Source organism: Candoia aspera, chromosome 2 (assembly GCF_035149785.1).
Source record: "Candoia aspera isolate rCanAsp1 chromosome 2, rCanAsp1.hap2, whole genome shotgun sequence".
In the NCBI taxonomy this organism is placed as follows: domain Eukaryota; kingdom Metazoa; phylum Chordata; class Lepidosauria; order Squamata; family Boidae; genus Candoia; species Candoia aspera.
Genome location: NC_086154.1, coordinates 253,464,878 through 253,484,578, shown reverse-complemented (window position 1 = coordinate 253,484,578; position 19,701 = coordinate 253,464,878). Strand labels below are relative to the sequence as shown.

General features: G+C 38.8%; 1 protein-coding gene across 1 annotated transcript in view; it reads left to right on the top strand.

The window, feature by feature from the left end:
- The window catches only part of DCC (DCC netrin 1 receptor), a 652,649-nt gene that overhangs the window by 387,916 nt on the left and 245,032 nt on the right, over positions 1-19,701 (top strand). Inside the window, exons 10-12 of the mRNA XM_063293179.1 lie at positions 478-626; positions 2,266-2,404; positions 11,282-11,331. Of these exons, the coding sequence (XP_063149249.1) occupies positions 478-626; positions 2,266-2,404; positions 11,282-11,331 (338 nt within the window). The remainder of the gene's footprint in view (positions 1-477; positions 627-2,265; positions 2,405-11,281; positions 11,332-19,701) is intronic.

Genomic DNA, 19,701 nt, shown 5'->3' with positions numbered 1-19,701 from the left:
ATCAGAATGCTCTGGGGTACTTTGGCAAATGCTATTCTGAAGTCAAGATACATGATGTGCTATAATATCCCTTGTCAGTCTTCTCTTAATAAGGCTAAATACTCCCAGTTCCTTCAATTGCTCTTCACGAAGTTTAATTTCTAGTCCCCTGATGATCCTCATTACCTTGCTCTGAATATATTCCAGTTCGCCTAAATCCTTCTTAAAGCCTTGTGTCTAGAATGGAATAGTATTTATATCAGATTGTTTGCTCTGTATCACCTGGGTCCTCTTTCCCCCCACCCACCCAGCCCAGGAAGATGGGAACAGCATTTATCCTTCTCCAAGAGTGACTTCATCTGTTGCCCAAGATTTCTCAGTAATACTTTAAGTCATCACAGATGCTATTGGGATTGATGGGGCCAGTAGTAACAGTTGCAGTAATACTATCCTAACTTTATGTATGAACTATTCCTGTTTACGTTTTTCCCAATACAGTGCAAGTCCCCGGACCAGTAGAAAACCTGCAGGCTGTCTCTGTCTCACCTACCTCAATTCTTATCACATGGGAACCACCTGCCTATGCAAATGGCCCGGTGCAAGGGTATAGGTTGTACTATAAAGAAGCACCCACTGGGAAAGAACAGGTGAGGAAATGAATGAACTTGTACAAAGACTGCAGTTGAAATGGACAAAAAATGGAATGAATAAATCTCATAAATGTGGAATCCGTACTAAATTGTATGGCTCATCAGCATCCTCATCCCCTGGAGCAGGGCAGTCTGATTCTTTGTCATAACCTATGTGTTATCAAAGCGTGGACATTCAATGATATCGCAGAAATTTGTCAGAAGAGAATGCCACCAAAATTAGGAAGCTTGCTGTTTCTGTGTTTCATTTCTCAGACTGGAACAAGTGGACTCCTTAGCAGGAATGAGTGTTTCTAGCTACTTTGCCAGAGATGGAGATTCTCTCAGTTTTATTGGCCAATTTATTTTCTCCCACTTGACCATAAATTCGGTTCCACATTTTGTATAGAAAAAAAGTATTTGGTCCATTATTCATTACAGGAAAGGAATTTAGCAAAATAAAAATATAATTTCCCTTGCTTAGGACATCTTCCCAGCACTGCTATTTCTCAGGCTGCCATCTGTGTAATTTGGGTGTATGTGATGCTCCTGACCTCTGACATATAAGAATTGTTATATACACAGTAGCATTTTACCTCTTTCTGTGTACACTTCATATGTTCAATTTTCAATCCCTTTTCCCTAATGACAGGTTTTATAAGCAATTTTTTTTCATAGAAAATTGTATTTGGGGATGTACTGTTGCTTCTAATTTGCATAATGTATATTTATTCATCTTTCTTCAGTTGTAAACCTCACTGCACATTTTCAAAAAGTGTGGAATATGACATGTCCCTGCATCACAGGTTCAATAGGCCTAAAACAGATACTGGATTTTAAGTAAGAAAAATATTTTGATATATTTTATTTGAGTCTCAGCCATTTGTTACAGGGTACCACACGATTCCAGTTCTAAATATTGCAACCTGTCATGCTCCCCGATTAAACATTTCCAGAACATCTGATTGGACTCGCATGCATGAATGGAGTTAACACGTGTAGAGACTTGTGGGTCAGAGAACTGGGTGGGGGAACATGCCAGGAGTGCAGAAACATCTTGTTTGGACTGTCTCTGGTATCCGAGGTCAGCCTGCTGAGAACCATTGGAAACAACTGCAAAGAACTGAACGGGCTGGCATGAAAAGTGGGGCTGCATGCCTGAGATGAGGAGGGAGCTGAACTCATTGGATTGTTTTACAGGGAAAAGTGTGGGAACTTTCGTTCGCAACTTTTTCACTGCACTGTATGCTACACACCATTAAAGAGATTTCTAAGTTAACACTTGTGAATCAGATTTAATGGAAAGCTGAGCATTGCAGACATTACACAACCTGAGAAACAGTAGTTGTGGGAAGATATCTTAGGAAGTGAAATTGGGTTTTTCGTTTACTAAATTCCTTTCCTATAATCTAAATGGTATGAAGGACCAAATTTCTGGAAAATTGGGAATCAATAACTCCATAATGGTTCCATAGTCAATTCTGACACAGTGAAATGTCCATTGATATCATTAATTCTATCTATCTATCTATCTATCTATCTATCATGTATGCCACCACAATCATAGGACTCTTAGTGGCTCACAGTGTTCTGAACTATATAATATTTTTGTGCTGTCATATTTTAATGGGTTTGTTTGCTTGTTTTTTACACCTAGACTGTAGAAGTTACTGATTTATCCTACAAGCTGGAAGGGCTGAAGAAATTCACGGAATATACTCTCCGCTTTCTGGCTTACAATCATTATGGTCCAGGAGTATCAACTGAAGGTCTGACACTTAGGACCCTTTCAGATGGTAAGTTAGACCTACAAAACACTAGGGTGTATAAAGTGGCTCAGATCTGATTAATGTAGTTTGAACCAAGTATCAACTTGATTTGGGAACTCAATTCCCCTTAGTGAAACATATGATTTTGTTCTCTTCTAAATCAGTGAATTGTTGATCTGGTTCAGAAAATAAATTTGATTTGCAGATTCAGTCAGACTGCCTTCAAATGTGATTCCTATGGTTGTAAATACTGCTGTTTAGTCCTCCTTTCTCTCTCTCTTCATCATATAGAGTCCCCCTTGGGGGAGATGGGCGGTGATAAAAAATTGAAAAATAAATAAATACATAAATATACCTGGGTGTTGCCATTTGGAACAGCTTTTGCATATCATCAAACACTTGGTAGATTAGCCACCTAAAACAACATTGAATGGCAGGCTGGATCATCCACTTGTTCCCTGGTTTTATTTTGAAAATGGCTGTTAAGTATATGCCTGAGAGAAAAAGATTTGTGGAATTAGAGATTTGGGTGGATAAATTTAGGATATTCTATATAGAGATAGGAATATCCATGAGCGTAGTCATTGTTAAGAGTCCACTTAAAGCACTTGATCATGCTAAAGGCCATACTTGCCAGGTGTACAAAGGAAGTACAGAGAAGTGGGCAAGACAAGGGCAAAAGCTAAAATTAATTTGAAAAAAATGAAGGTCCCCCTTGGGCTAATCTTGACTCTTGTAGCTTGTTGTTTTGGCAACAGTAGAAAAGGCTTCCTATTGCCTTATTCCATAATGCTGTTTGACTTCCCAGTCCAACCTACCGTCCAAGTGGTCTGCTATCCAAGTACTAACCAGGTTTGACAATGCTTAATTCCAAGCCCAGAGAAGGTCAGCCAAGTGCTTCCACCTGCTGAGATGAAAAACAATTTATTTTAATGCCATTAATATTATTCCTTGCACACTTAATGGTAGATGAAATAAAAATATTTATTGAGCTGTAAATAGTTAACTGTAAAAATTACACCTTTGCAATAACATTTGGAATAACTTGATAGGAATCCTCAAGGCTTTGAGGGCCTCATTCAGCCTTGAGGTCTCAGACTGTAGACTCCTGATTTGAAGCAATGCAGTCAAATGGAAATTGGAGTTAAGGTCAGGTGTCTTCAGCAAGAACAAGTGTTGGTAAGAGTGATGTGAGTGGTATCGCAACATCACAAAGCAAGTCCCATCCCTTTTTCCATGCATTGTGGCGTCATGCACCCACCCCAGAGAGGCAGAGCTGTGGCACAACATTGCAACATTGCTTTTGCCATTATGACCAGGAGGCAAAAAAGGCAGTTATTAGCACAATGAGAAGTAGCAATGTCGCACAAGTTGCTAATCACTTGTTTCGAATAAGAATGTTGATAATTCTGGCATTCTCCGTTGCCAACATTAAGAGTCAGTTTCAATCTATAGTTTTCTTTTCTTCAAGCTCCAAGGTAAGTGGGAGAGTTGACTTATCTCTCATTAAGGGTAATCAGGTCCACAATTTTGTAGACTAGGTATTCCCATTCTTTAGTCCAGACCTACCCAGTCTTTCTCAGCACTGTTCATCATTTTGAACTTTCATTCTACTAGGGACAGTGACTCTTCCCCATCTCCATGTGTGATGGGTTACAATCTCTCAGACATTCCTATTATAAACATTCAGGAATTCATTTGGAATTTCCAGTTTTCTTCTTATTGCTGTTCTTGGCATAAGAACAGTACTACTAAGTATATTAAAGTTCTGCTGGTCCATCATCCTCTCCCTTCTTGACCAAACAGATGCTAGAAGTAAGACTTGAAAACAATAACTTTTTTGCATTGTTTCTCGCCAGCAGCTGATCATCAGAGGCATGTCATTCCTGATCCTAGAAATAGGTCTTACACATGATGCCTATGAATCTATAGGATGTCCTTTCAATGTTAATTCTTTTGGTACCACAGCTGTGTTTTGGAGGAGGAAATGCCCAGGCTTAATTATGTGAAAGAATAGTCTCTTCAGTCTATCCTGAAGTATTTTACTAGTCAGCATTATTACACTGCTCCAGAATTCTGGAGTTATTATAACAGAAGGAAAACTATCTCAACTGGGAAACGGTTGATGTTTTAGAGCAAGCCCAATCCAAAAATGCTAGGAAGCTCTTGGAAGCTTGGCATTTAGACAAATGAGCCATCAACAGGCACACAGAGATAAATCCCATCTACATGTCATTTAAAAGATACAATTCAAAAGTCAGGAAAGGAAGCAACCAGCTCAAAAGTCATCCTCCCTAGCAGCCAACACCCAGACAAGCAGGAAACAGAACTAGATAAACAATCATGGAAGAAACAATACCTTAACCAAGGTACTGAACCACACCCCAACCAAGATTGCAAGGCAAGCTATTATATTATATATCAGCAACCAGCAAAGTGCACTCCTCCATACACTGAGGACATTACCTAGCCTGGCAATGAAACATCTGTAGGACAACAACCAAACTCAGAGAATACCAAGAACCCAGAAGTTCAGGTCTAAGGTGCATATATTCTCGACTATTAAAACTATCTCATTTACACGCTTATTTAGAAATCTTTGTTCTGCTTTTGTAGTCCTCATGAATCATTCATAATGGCTCATAATTTAGAATCACAATGCAATATGAAATGCATTCACTTAAACGTGCAATACAAATACAGAGACGTAGATAGAAAGAAAACGTCTGAGTTCAGCATTCAGGCACAAACGGTGTCTGAACGCGATACTCCAACATGGAGAAATAGAAAGTAGATAGTGTTTAGAACAGAGATGTGTAACTGAAGCTGTAAGCAAGAGAACAGCCAGCATTCCAGAGAGACGTTGGTTTGTTTGGAATAACTCCTTATCAAAGGAAAACAAATTGGGGCCATCTAAGAATAGTTGTAAATCTTCAAAGGAGGGAGAGACAATGCAAGAAAGCAAGGAAAAGTAGCAGGCTGTGATGTGCAGCCCTAGAAGGGGCTGAGAGGGGGAAAAAACTGTTTGAATGGGTTGTTTGGGCACAAACGTTTTTTATTCAAGGCTTTGACTGGCTTGTGATTATCTCTCCTAGTAATATCCTAACAAAGACTTTTAGCATATCCTTGAGAGCTTGTGGCAAAAGTTCTTAGGCATTAGGATTCAGGCATTACAAGTCTTACAGAACCTTTAAAGGAAACACTCATAGAAGCCAGCTATAGCAGAGATATCGTCCTTGAACAGCCTGTACTTCATAGGACAAGGCGTACCAGAAGATTGGTGTAAAAATGCTGTCTCCTCTCCTCCATGATTCAGAGGACTTTTCTGAAGGAGCTGCACTTCATTTTCCCCTAAATATTTTGGAGTACCCAAGGTAAATTAGCCTACACCTTAATTAATAAGCAAGCGTGCCTTAGCTAACAAGAGTGATTGTCAGTCAAGGGTTCTTGAACATTTATTCATTTACTTAATATGTTGTGTCCTTCTCTCAAAGCAGTTAACAATAAAAATATTGAAATGCAAACATAAATATGATAAGCATACTGTAGTGTAAAAAACACATTTGTGCAAAAAGGTGGGTAGGGAAGGAAAGAAGAAACAAGTGAATTCATCTGTCTGTGACATTTATACAGGAAAGGCCTGCATGAGAAATATTCAGGAGAGCCCACAAGATTTAAAAAGAGCTCTCATTCAGTTTCAGGGTTAGAACAGTCCACAATTCATCAACCAATGTAAGATAATATTCTATCAGTTATGGCAACTTCAGCAGAGCTTCTTCTGATGAACTTCATCAGAATAGATTATATTTCTATATCTATCTATTTATCTATCTATCAGCAGAGATAGATCTGTTAAAATGTTTTTTTTTCCACTACCAGACTAGAATTCCCAGGATATATGCTAATGAAGGTATAGAGGGATGAGGAAGAGAGTAGGCTAGGAACAAACCAAGTTTGTGTTGCCTTCCCAAGATAATATACAGTATCTCCATTGTTTTCAATGTTCAACTCACTCTCTCTCACACACACACACTTGCGTGCCTTCAATGACCCTCCAGATTATAGATTACTTTACCAAACTGGAATCAAATGGTTGGTCACAGAGTGGAAAATCTCAGTTTGCTTGTGGACAAGATATATGATACCAAGATAAGGAAATGGCACATCTACACCAGTGGTACAAGACATTTTCCAATTTGTTGTATGCATCAGTTCCACAGCTGTAGACTTGTGAGGTAGGTTGAGCTGAGAGGGAGTGACTGGCTGAAAGTCATCCAGTAAGTTTCCATGGTTGAAGGAGGGCTAGAACCTGGTCTTCCTGCTCCTAGTCCAGCATCATAACCACTACATGGCATTGACTATTTTACTTGATGCCTAGTGGTGTTCTAGGATTTCAGCCTAGTATAAAGAGACAGGTGAGTGCTTTCCTTGTAAATAGTTCCAGGCAGTTGAAAAAGATCCTTGAGTCAAATTCAAGAGAAGGGAGGATAATCGATATGGACAGTATCATCCTAGAAAGTCCATTGATTTCACAGATTATAAAACTGCTTCCTATACAGCTAGCTGATTGGATTCTTATTTATTTGAAGTAAGTGCAACTGATAAGGGCTGTTCACATTCTAATTCTATGTGGAAATGGGCAATAATAGGATGGGGCACTCCACTGAAATGCCTTATTCTTCATGCACTATATTTTGCTCTTGAAAAATGAGTTCCCATTTGCAATTCAACAAGGAGAAATTAAACGTCCTCATACAATTACAGAACGTTCTTAGGTATAAGTTATTGCTTTGGTGTATATTGTGCAGTTTCCAGTCATTTCATACAGTGGGCTGTTTCTTCTTTTCTGAAGAAACTTTGCTCCGCAGTGTCGAGGTACATGGTTGAGTCAGTGCTATGAATTTCAAAGATCAACAAGCAGGAATTACCCAACAAACTCAGGATCAAATAACAGAGATTATAGTTCCTCTTCCAGTTCCCGGAACTGTAAAACCAGATTTTGTAAACTAATTCAATCAATAAAAAATATTAACCATGCAAACTGCACATGATAGCTATACACACTTAATGTGATCAGTTTCTCATGTCTGCTAAACTCTTATTGTCAATATCCACATTAGTTTTGCCCTCCAATGTTTCTCAACCTTGGCAACTTTAAGATGTGTGGACCTCAACTCCCAGAATTCCCCAGCCAGCATGCTGGCTGGGGAATTCTGGGAGTTGAAGTCCACACATCTTAAAGTTGCCAAGGTTGAGAAACATGCCCTAAACAGTTCTTACAAGTTTTTTACTTTGTAACCTCTACCGTTAGGGCATCCCCATCAGAATGCTGAAAGATTTAATCAAGTAACTAAACATTACTAGCCAGCATGTTAACAAAATAATTACTTTTAAAAATATAACATTGTAATCAACGCTGCACACTGTTGCTCAGCAATGTGTTTATTTGAGAATAAATACAGCTTTAAAGTTCTGTGTTCAAAACTTCACAAAGTATGACTTATTAGAGCATGGGCCAGCCACGCAGTTATGGCTTGGACTCGTAAGAGGTTCCAGCAGTCAGTCCCATTAAAATATTTTTAGAACGCTGAACCTCATGAGATTTTGACAATTGCAATTGAGATGTTAGAAAATCTTACATAGGGAGAAACAAAATGTCACCAGACCTCACCAAATAGCCTGTGTGAGACTTCACAAACTTGAGGTTTCCACTTTCCTTTCCTCTCTCTTTGGGTGCTCATGGCATTGTGTAGGATGATGGCAGTCCAGGTGATGAAAAAGGTAGCCAGCCCAAATTTAGAAATCAAGGGCTCTGGATACAGCCAACATGCCAGACATGTTGAAGGGCATTTGAGCTTTATGGTTTACTTGTTCTGCTTCCATGTCTTCAGCCATTCTCTTGAAAAAAACGTTATTTTATTTCTTGGAGCTGTAGTTCAGTGCTAGAGCTCCTGGTTTGTAAGTGAGATGTTTAATTCCTTCGAATGGGCTTTCAGAAGAAATATAAACCTGCTAAAACCTTGTAAAGCTCCTGCCTTTTTAATATTCAGCAATTCTACATGGACTTCCTAATGTTCTTAAGTGCAAACCAGATACAATTCATCACTAGTTACTGGGAGGCTGTTCCATTAGCCTCTGGAGTGACTTTCTAATCTGTCAAAGCCTGCTGATTCCATGTGCTTAGTATCTTATAGCTCCTAGATCAAGGTAGTAACCTTACCTGCAAGCAAATTATTGCAAATTAGTTGGAGTAACTAATTTAAATTGGTTAAAGTTACAATATCTTCAGCCTCAGTGAATCTGTTGCAGAGAATGAAATTGTGGGTATGATTTGAGAGAGGTGACCCTTTGCTGCGCTTCTAGATTCCACAGAGATCTCCCACATGCTGAAGGATAATTCCTCAGTAATACCATCCACCAGCTTTGGACTGTCTTTCTTAGAGGATAATATCTGGGGCAACCTCCTTTTCTCTCACAGCTTTTAGTATTAATGCTCAGCATTTCTACTACAATGTGGTGCTTTACCTCATTTGATGTCTGATTTTTTTTAAAAGAAGTTTCCATTACCTTTAATTGGGTATTTTACTCAGTGTGAAGCACTGCAATTTTGTATATTTTTCCTACTGTTTTCCATTCACTTGCCTGAAAGAGAATTTGCTTTTGAAATTTATTTCAAAGCAAAAGACAATTCTGGCAAAGTTCTCATGAACGAATTTCAGTTTCCTTGTGTATATTTATTGAATTGCATATGCCCAGGATGTGTGTGATAGCGGCGCCTTTAACCGTACAATTGTCTCTTCAACAATCTATTGCTTCCCTCATTTTCCAAAGTTTCCATTAAATTCTGAGGAAGTAATTGGCCCAAGTAAATTGTTCAGGGGGAGAATAAATTTTGAAAAATTGTCTTCCCAATTTCATTACTTATGCACTTTGTCACTTAAGCAGTGTCTTTATTGTATGTCACCTTGACAGCTGCTGGTATACAATAATTGATATATTTCAGAAATAAATGAATGGGCCTATAGCCATACTGAGTTAAAAGGAAGTTTACAGGGCTTTCAGCAGATCTCCTGCAGGTAAGGAAATCAGTAAAGGTGGCAGAACCAAAACATAGTTATTGGCCCAGAAAGCAAAAGAAGTGGTGTAAAACATCTATTTCATTTTCCAGTCTCCCTACCTTGAGGCAAATTTGTTCCAGTGGTAGGAACAAAGCCTGCCTCCTGTTTTACTTCTCTCATTTTTTCTAAAAGCTGCTTCTTATACCAGATCACATAAGCAAGACTGTAGTTCTAACAGATCTGGACTACAAAATCCACATGACTTCTAGATAGCAGCTCAGAGACTGAGATATCTGACCATCTACTGTCCAACTGGAGCCCAGGTCTGATAGCACTAAAGAGCACTAGAAACAATGTCAGAAATTAAAATGGCCAATACCACCAGCAATATCAATCAGCTAATCTCCCCTCCTGTGCCCCGCCTAGCTGACCATTTGAAGAAAAAGACCCTTTTCTGAGTTTTCATCACTCCCTCCAATTTGTCCCAGGCATCAAAGGGATGCCTTTAAGATGCAAATATACTGACCAGCTTTTGCAATCAGTGTTGGGTGATGGAGAAATCTGACAAATCAGGTTCACCTGTTGGGTTAAGGTTCAACAATAAACCACAATAAACCCCTTCTCAGTCTTTACTTGAATGATTACTGAGGATCAGAGCAGATAATGTGCTTTGGGGCAGAAGTTTACTGGGGGACCAGATAGACCTTGGTTTCTACTTCAATGTATGGGATGGTTAATGCCCATGCAGAGAAAAAGTCATTAGAAAGCAAAAAGAGCTTTACTTTTTAGTGAAAACTTTAGTGAAAACAAAAAGAATTATATGTACTCCAAGAAAGTAAAATAAGGAAATAATACACACTATACCAATTAGCAAGCTCCTTGTCAGAGTCCAAGCTGTCCATGACAATAATCAGCAATAAACAACAGTAGTACCATTAAAACATTATCCACTAAAAGTTTGGAGTATTAAATTGCTTTCATCTGGCACCTAAAGGCTAACAAGGTAGGAATCTGCTGGGAGGTCCACAAGCATTCCACAACTGGGACATAATGAAGACCAGTCAAGGCACTGTTCCAACCCTCTTCCCCACAAAACACACACATATAGTGCAAAGCAAGAAGGAGAAATCTAATTCAATCTAAGAAGTGGTCTGCTGAGATGACTCCCATTAAAATTGAGGAAGCCTAATGTAGCATCACCTTGGAGCACTCCTATGTCAGATCTGCAGAGGCATGGTGGGGGAATTCCAGTGGTGGACTTGGATAGTAGTGGAAGGAATATTGGGTTGGAAATCAGACCTTTTTTTTAATGAGACCTGGGACCTTTGGTGACTGGCCAGCATTGTCCACTACCAATACAAGAGCTAAGCTCTATTGACAAAATCCCTGTAGCTCTGGCCTAACTTTCAAAGCCAAATCACCCAAGTAGATTTTTAGTAGGAGAGAAACTTTATAGTCTATAAGACCCAGAGCTTCAGTAAACAATCTCTTATCAGAAAAGAAAAAAAAAAAAAAAACAGTGTAGGCTTCTACTGGCATTGCTGGCCCAACTTATATATCTGTGATTTTTATAAAATTAAGATACAGAGAGCCAATTTTTGAATAATGTGGCTAAAGGTTATTGGAAACGAGAGGAAATTGGACAGATGTGTTTAGTTTTCACCTCAGCAGGAAGATTTTGAGGTGCCAGCTGGAAATTTGCTCCCAATTGCTTTCTCATTATTAAAGTGAGGAGATGTGATGTATATGCAACTTGGAGGGGGGAAGATTTATCATTATCTTTTACGACTCTAATTACAGCTTTTCCACTTTCATCCATCCCTCTCCCTATCCCTTTGCATTTCAGTGCCAAGCGCTTCACCGCAGAATATCTCCTTGGAAGTGGTGAACTCAAAGGTAAGCCAACACACTGTCTTCTTGTGTGGAATCATCATGTTTGTGTCTCTGTATGGCCCCATGTGACTTTGTCCTGAACTATCACTCTGTTGTAGCTTTGCCTGATGTGGAGTTATCTCTGTGTGCAGGAGCCTGGGAGTTAGCTTCCAACCCATGTGGAGGGCTGAAGGCATTAGGATGGGAGAAGCTGCTCAGATTGATGTCAATGGGTCCCATTTTCATGTTCTTCTATTTACAGGGTCTCTTGGGTTACGTGTGTATAAAACTTTAACCTTTCCAGTGTTGTATATGTCCACTTCATTCTTTTTATTATTCTTTTTGTTTTGTTTTCTTTTAGTGTTTATCAGCTACCAACATTCTAGTTTAACATAGCAATGCTAATATGTGTTTAATTTCTTTTGAAAGATGGATGTACAAAATGTCCCCTGTGTAATTTGTTTTTTCATAATCAGGATGCTTGGGAATATGCATGCAAGGGGCTTTCAACTTTCCCAGTGGTAACTTAAATGATCTGAATCCTAAATTTTGTTGGTGAGGGATATAAATAGTCCCCTGGAAGTCTAAGTTGGCCTCCAAATAACTGAAGGTCTCAGTTTGAAGCAAATATTTGTAGCTCAGGGTTGAACTGTGGAGTCCTTGGTGCTCTCTGAGCCTGGTTGTTTTCTTGCAGATGTTTCATTGCCAGACTAGGCAACATCATCAGTGCGAAGAGGGAGTGGGCCTTGCTCTCTGTTTATATACCGTGGTTTGTCCAGCTTCTGTTGGTGGGGGTGTTGTTCTCTTCTTGGGAGTTCCTTGATTAGGCTGTTTCATTACTGAATTTGCCACCTCATTTGGATAGATGAATTTGTTTTCGTTGGGTAAAGCTTATAGCCCCTGCCTGGAACTTCTCTGGATCTTCCCATTCTAATGGCCCCAGTTCTTATTTCTGAAGGGAGGTTGGTAGTATGCAGAAAAGAAAATGGCAGTCGAAAATTTGCTTCGATTAAAATGGCAGTAGCCTGTCATTTGGCATTGACTGGGAGCAGCCATTCTGACTGAGGAATTCTGGGAGTTGAAGTCCACACATCTTAAAGTTGCCAAGTTTGGAAAACACTGACTTATAGAGTTGGGAAGTAATAATTCCTTCTCTCCCTCTTACCAGCCTGACTTTCTTTCCTACTGGATCCCTAAAATTGAAAACCAAGGTTCTCATATAAATGTATTTTGTGTGTCTGTGTACACAAACAGGTGCATGTGTGTGTTTATATACATACAAACATATTTTTTAATAAATGTATATTCATTCATTCATTCATCAAATGTATAGGGCTGCCCATCTCACGAAAAAGTGACTGGCCAGCATACAATCAGATTGCACCGCTACCCTTTTTTGTTGATTATCCACTTATCCTATCTCATTAGCGGTGCCAGCCATCACAGGTTTCTGTAAGAAAGAAAGTTTGTACAAGAAAGGCAGCTGGGGAAACATTTTCTTCTTTTTCACATGGTATAAGCCAAGGTACCATGGGTATTGGAGAGCCGTGTTTAATTAAGAAAACTATCCTGCTTTGCTAGAAGTTGGGCAGATGTGGCTAGTTATTAATTGTGGGTAAACAAGACTTTGCAAGGTATTTGCTGACTCTGAGAAAGAGGATGGCTCCTTCTGATGCTTTTAATGAGGCATTGCTCTTGTGGCACACTTGAAGGTGCAATCTGGATGTTATAAGATAATGCCAGCTTTCTGGCATAGATATTAAAGGGTTCCTCGTCCCCATAAAGCAGCTCATTTGTGTGCCGGAAGCCATGATCAGAGTCATTAGAGGCAGAGGCAGAAAGAGAGAAGAAATTGTTTATTCTTGAAATAAATCCTGACACTGATTAATTGCCCTCTGTTCTCTGGGATTGTTAAAGAGAGACCCATCAAGGAGCATATGTGACCACATTTCACAGTTAAGATTGCTACACTTGGTGGTTTAGGAGGGTTGTCCCTCTGTGATGAAATGTGAGAGTGGCCTTGGAGGACAGGGGAAGGAGATGCCACCTAGGGAATGGTCAGATAAAAGGGGAAGGAGTCCGCAACAGAGTAATGGCCAGAGGAAGAAACTGAGGAAGGGCCTGCCTAATTACTCAGGTGGTGAACAGAGAGGGTGGGAAATTTGTGCTTTCAGACTTGCAGGATTCTGTTCAAGTAGCCTTAGAATAAAGCTGAATTAGCTCATCTCATCGTGTTTCCTGTCTGGTTTACCTGGGAGGGCTGACATCAATCCTGCAAGTCTGAAACCACAAATCTCCCACCCTCCCTATTTACCTCATTAATATAGCCCTTAATTAACAATTATACACTTTGGGATGGTGGGCTACTTATAGACATCTGCTATAGATTTGAAACTGCAGATACAGAATGGCAGGGAAATGTTATGAAGGGGAGAAAGCTGGGAACAGGGAGAGGAAGCTTTGACTTAGTGCCTTCTACTTCTGAAAGGGAAAAGCAGGATCACCTGGTAAACAAGGGTCCATCTTTTGCTTTAGAGATGTTTAGGAAGTGAGAGTGGTCTGTTATACAGCTTAGAATGGCAGCTGTTATCAACAGCTGTTGCATGCAAGGTATTACCCATGGAAAAATAGGTAATATTTTACTTTATGCACCTATGTTCTTCATAGTATCAGCTGAGTGCTTCCCGTTTCCACAGAAACTATTTGCTCTGCAAAAGTGCAACAGTTGTTTGCAGTGATACTATTGCAGCTTGACTAAAATTCTCATCATGTTATTGTCTGAGTATTCTAAACATAGGGAGCCACTTAATATAGTGATTAAGGCACCAGGCTAGAAAACCAGGAGACTGTGAGTTCTAGTCCCACCTTGGGCGAAAAGCCGGCTCGGTGACCTTGGGCAGTCAGCCCTAGGAAGGAGGAAATGGCAAACCACTTCTGAAATCTTGCCAAGAAACAGCAGGGATTTGTTCAGGAAGTCGCCAGGAGTCAACACTGTCTCAAAGGCACCAAATAAATAAATAAAATAAATTCTAAACATAAAGGTGAGCATCTCTGATCAACCACCAAAAGGCTGTTCTCTTGAAATCAGAAACTAAATTATATTTTCTTTCCTATGTTAACACCAGATGGAATTATTCTATCTGCCACCTCGTTGTAAGTCAAATATATTGGCTTTGGGTAAGACTAGAGAAACGCAAAACAATAACCAAGAAACTTACATCTTTTCCACTGGTGCAAATGGAATTAGTTTTCCAAATACTTAAACATATATATCCTGTGCAAACTCAGCTTCTTCTTACAACTTCCTGGACACTTAGAGTTGGGCCCTTTTCCCCCAACCTGGAAATAAAATGAAGAACTTATAACTGATTTATTTATGAGTAACAAAGGCAATCAGTCAAAAAGCTTCTTACATAATCCCAGTGTACTGCAATACATTGTAGGCAGGCAATGAGGCCATATGGTACTTATCTTTTAAAACTATTTAAAAAGAAAGAAAAATGTTCATTAGTTGAAATGTCAACCAGAAGTTGTGGGTTGTTTCTTCCCTCTCCAGTACTAATGAAAAAAATACTCAAATTTTAGATTCCAGTTATTGACAAGATTCCCTACTCGTGTTTTTCCTAGCTGTTTACTAAAACTATTTTACCAGGATTTTAGATTTTATCCTTGGAATTTAAGACAGGTTGTATTCTTTGACGGTGTGATTTTGCACATTCATTTGGCATTTGCATTATAGCTCAGGGATATGTTCAATTCTGCCAAACACTGAAAATTGAAGTTCTAATTTTTTGCTTTCTAGCCTTGAAAACGATAAAACTAAGCTCCCTAGATCAGCCTGTTTCCTAACCAGAGAGGAGGCTGAATCAAAATCTACCCAGTTCTGTTTGGAATTTAATAACCAATACACCACACTATCGTTCAGTGGTTTTTCCTGAAAAGTACTTGAGTATTTAGTTCTATATATTGCATTACAAATATTAAGCATACGAGGTATGCATACCAAAATCTCCTTGTTTAATTAATATCTTGAATGTTTAAATAATCTTAAATTGTTTAATTAACAACATTAAATTTACATCTTTGCTTGAGTTTAGAATACTTACTTTTCCAGTAATATCATGAGGAACTTGGCATGTTTTGTTTCAAGTTTGGAAGAAAACAGGCTTACTCAAAATGTAATGTTGGAATGGTTGGGTTAGCTGTATTCCATCAGAGCAAAGCTCAACACAGGTGTGTCTGTGTGTGTTTGTTTTCACAGCTGCAAAATAAAGCTCTTGGAGCATGCAGATTTTGTTTCATGCTCAGAACAGTTTAAAAAGCTACTATAACCGGTTTATTTTCTATAATCAAAGCACTTGAAATGCTGCCATTTTGTTTTGAACTAAAAACTACTAAAAACTGGCAGATTATTCTAGTCCCCCACGTTACCCTGGAATACTCAAGATGTCGGAACATCTTGACACATCCTTGGTGAACCTCTACTGACAAAGACTCTACCTTATCCTGAGCTGTCCTTATTCATTTAGGTCAATATAGTCTGCTACACTACTTTTGAATGAGCTAGACAGAGTCATTCTCAACCATGCATCTTTGCCAGCCATAAAAGGAGGTACCATCTTTTGTAACTAAACTACAGTCCTATGCTGGCTCTTTGGGGTGGAGAGAAAGGGCAGATAGAATTTTATTTATTTATTTATCTTATTATTCAAATTTTATTACTGCCCATTGCCCATGCGTTTAAGGCGGAGTTAGTATGAAAGGATGAACTTATAGAATGTTCCTAATAGCTTTACCAATTGGCCAGAAACAACATAAGCTTTGATTTTTAACAGTAGAAGCAGTCTCTTATACCACAGAGATTACCTAACTCAGTGTTGTCTGCAACCCTGTCAGGCAGTGACTAGAGCAGTGTTTCTCAGCCTTGGTAACTTGAAGTTGGGTGGACTTCAACTCCCAGAATTCCCCAGCCAGCAAGCTGCCAAGGTTGAGAAACACTGGAGTAGAGGCACAAATCCGTCTAATCCCACTTAGCAGTTTAATAAAGTAAAATCCTGGCAGAATTAGTAGTGCTTGTTTCTAATGGAGCTGAATTCTAATGTGTTTCAGAAAATTAGAAAGGAAAATTCGGGTTACAGGAAAAAGAGACAGATCCCCCTTTTGGACTTGTAGGAGAAAAAGTTTTATTGTACTATCTGACAATGAGACATTATTTGGTTGAGGTGACAGCTATAGAATAGCATTTCCAAATGGCATTTGGCAAGGTGAATTGCTGCCACAAAGGAACAAACTTTTGTGGAAAATTACCTCAAAATTTAAGTTGTATCAAATATATGTGTGAAATCCTTCAAATATCTCCTGATACAAAATAAAATCCATTCCCCCCTTCCAAAAGTAAGTGAATAAAATCTGAGATCAAAACCTTCCAAATAAAGTTCTGATTACTTTGACAGAAAATATCCACTTAAGTTACTTGCATTTATATCTATGGCTTTCTTATTTAGCTTCTAAATGGACTGGATAGCACTTATAAAGAATGTGTCCCTTGGCAATACAGAAGTGTTCCAATCCCATAGTACTTTCAATCTAATGATAGGATTCCATTGCTTTTAAGACCAAAGTTTTCAGAGACTGAATTGCCAATTAAAGTTACTCCTAACAGACTTATGAGCAGCTGTGATTGGACTGCATAAAATTTGTTAATTAAGTAAGGCCACAGTCTCATAACTGGTACATGAAGGCAAGGCCCACTTCTGAATAGACATGTGTAGGATTGTGGTGCCAGTTGTGGGTTATGTTGTTATAGGAATGGCATTACTGTAATGTCCAATTATATACTGATCACTTAAAAATTATCAATATATGAAGAACTTTGGATTTACCAATGATAGGCTGTAGCAAAGAAGAGAGAGAGAGAGAGAGATGATGGAAGGATAGTGTCACCTTGGACTTATAGTTCTGGACTGATTGTGTATGTTTGCTCTCTGCTTATGAATTGGCTTTTTATCAACATAATGCAAAGACTGGCCATTATTATTCTGTGTGGTCAAAAAACCTTGGTATGTCTGTCTGTCTGTCTGTCAGTTTGTCTCTACCCATCTATTGTCCAGCAAAACACAGAAAGAAAACGATGCAAAAAAAGAAAGGGGAAAATATTATAGATATTTTAAAATGTCAATTTTTAGATGCATCATTTAAAAATTGACATTTAAAAATATCTATAATATTTTCCCCTTTCTTTTTTTGCATCATTTTCTTTCTGTGTTTTGCTGGACAATAGATGGGTAGAGACAGACAGACAGACAGACATACCAAGGTTTTTTTTAATCCTGATGCAGGAAGAATCTGGACAACTGTGCCAAATGCATCAATTGTTTGCAGTTTGTAAAATAAACCTTTGTATGATGCATGATGAGATGGCTTTGTTAAAGTGCTATCTACCAGTCCTCGATCAAGCAGAAAAGCATGCCAGACTAAAATCTCTTGCCCTGTTTGCTGAGCCTTATTCTACCACAGTAACAAGACCAGCAGCCACATTTTAATCCAACATACTAGATCATATTCATAGCAAAACAAGCATCCCTCTTAAAAGTGTGGAAAACATTACTTTAAAACTGGAACTGCAAGGTGGGAATGAGATGAAGGCAACATAATGAGAAAGTTGCATTAAAAACTGTTACTGGGACATGGTTATGGTAAGAATGAGCCCACTGTAAATCCTAAACTGTGTTCCTGTTACAACCACAATTAATCACAAGGTGATTAAAAGTGAGGCTTGCAGAAAAAAAGCAAACAAGAGTGATAATATATTCATGAACAGGAGGAACTAGTAGGCAGCATAAAAGTATGTGTGATGGTATGCATTAGTAGAACCTGTGTAATTATATTCAAACATATAATTGCATATAATTATCACACACATGCATAATTAAACATGTAAGTCTTAGCTGGTGTCCAAGCCATGCAATAAAGTAAAGTTGATTTTGAGACAAGCTTGACTCCTTGTGATGTACATGGGTACAACTATGCTGCTTTCTTGGCATGATTTGGAAGCAGTTTGCCATGGCCTTCGGGGATTTTTTTTTGCCAACTTCCTACTTTAGCCTATAGCCATGGAAGTCCCAGATGGTCCCTCAGCCAGGTACTAACCAGAGCTAACCCCGTTTAGCTTTACAAATCAGACAAGGTTAGTTAGGTGCATCCTTGGTGAGGCAAATTTGTAAGAAGACATAGACAGTACTGCACTAGCAGAATATTTTCTTGACACTTGGGCTAAGCAAGAAAGGCAAGGGTGTCCTCCAGTTATGGTCAAAAATCAAGATGGCAGCCACATTGGTGCAATTGAAGCCAGTAAGTTCATAAAATCTTGCTTCTTATGTTGAACAACAGAAAACTTCTTAGTTGGGAATATTGAACTAGACATATTTATCTCCATTATTTACTCAGCTTAATTAAGGTTAAACAATGCCCTTTTCTCTCTGGCTGTGTATGTTTTGTAGTACCATAAGATGTCCAACCAGGCTGATCGCTTCTGAATTCTAATGTTAACATGTTTCTATCTTTCCATCATAATAAGAGATGCTGATTCAATCTCTGTAGATGAGATTTTTGCTAACGCATCACCATAGCAACAGCCAAGCACATCTCAATTGCTGTAGGTGGGATGGCTGAAGGCTTACCTGAGAACAGGTGCAATTCACCATAGGTAAGCAAGTAAGTATTTGTAGGCATGTTAAAAATAATAGAGGTTTTGGAGAGTCAATAATTCTGGCATTGACACAGCTTAGGAAGCTATTTCTTTTGAAATAACCTTCCCCCTCTCCAACTTTTTCTCCGTTTCTTCCCAGAAAAGCAGGGGCTATCAAAGAATTTGAGAAGTAGAGTTAGAATCAGTAGATGGGAACAGGGCAAATTGCATCTTTTAATTGAACACAGTGCTAGTTTCCATCTTGGAGATTGGAATCCCTGACCACCATGTAGGAAATTACTCTGTTGGTATAATTAACACCCGTTGACTCTATATAGCTATTACTGAAAGAATGCAGTGATAATAAGCCCACTTGTATGTGCACATGTCAAAGCAAACATTCAGTACAATGGCTGAATAATATATACATCTTGCACCATGAAAAAGAAATAAGAGAAAGAGAAAGAGAGAGAGAATGTCAGCAAGCGTGAAAATTTGGCAACATCTCTCCATTGTTGATAGCCCGCCTGCACTTCTGTGCTGAAGTGATTGTTTTATGATGGAAACAGTTGCATTGATTCAGAAAACGTGATGATGTTGTGTTACCAGTGGCTTGTATTATCTTGTTCCAGGTGTCACCAAATTCTGTACAATGGGGCACCTTGGCATTCATCCACTGTACGATTGGATCACCATTTCTGTTATTT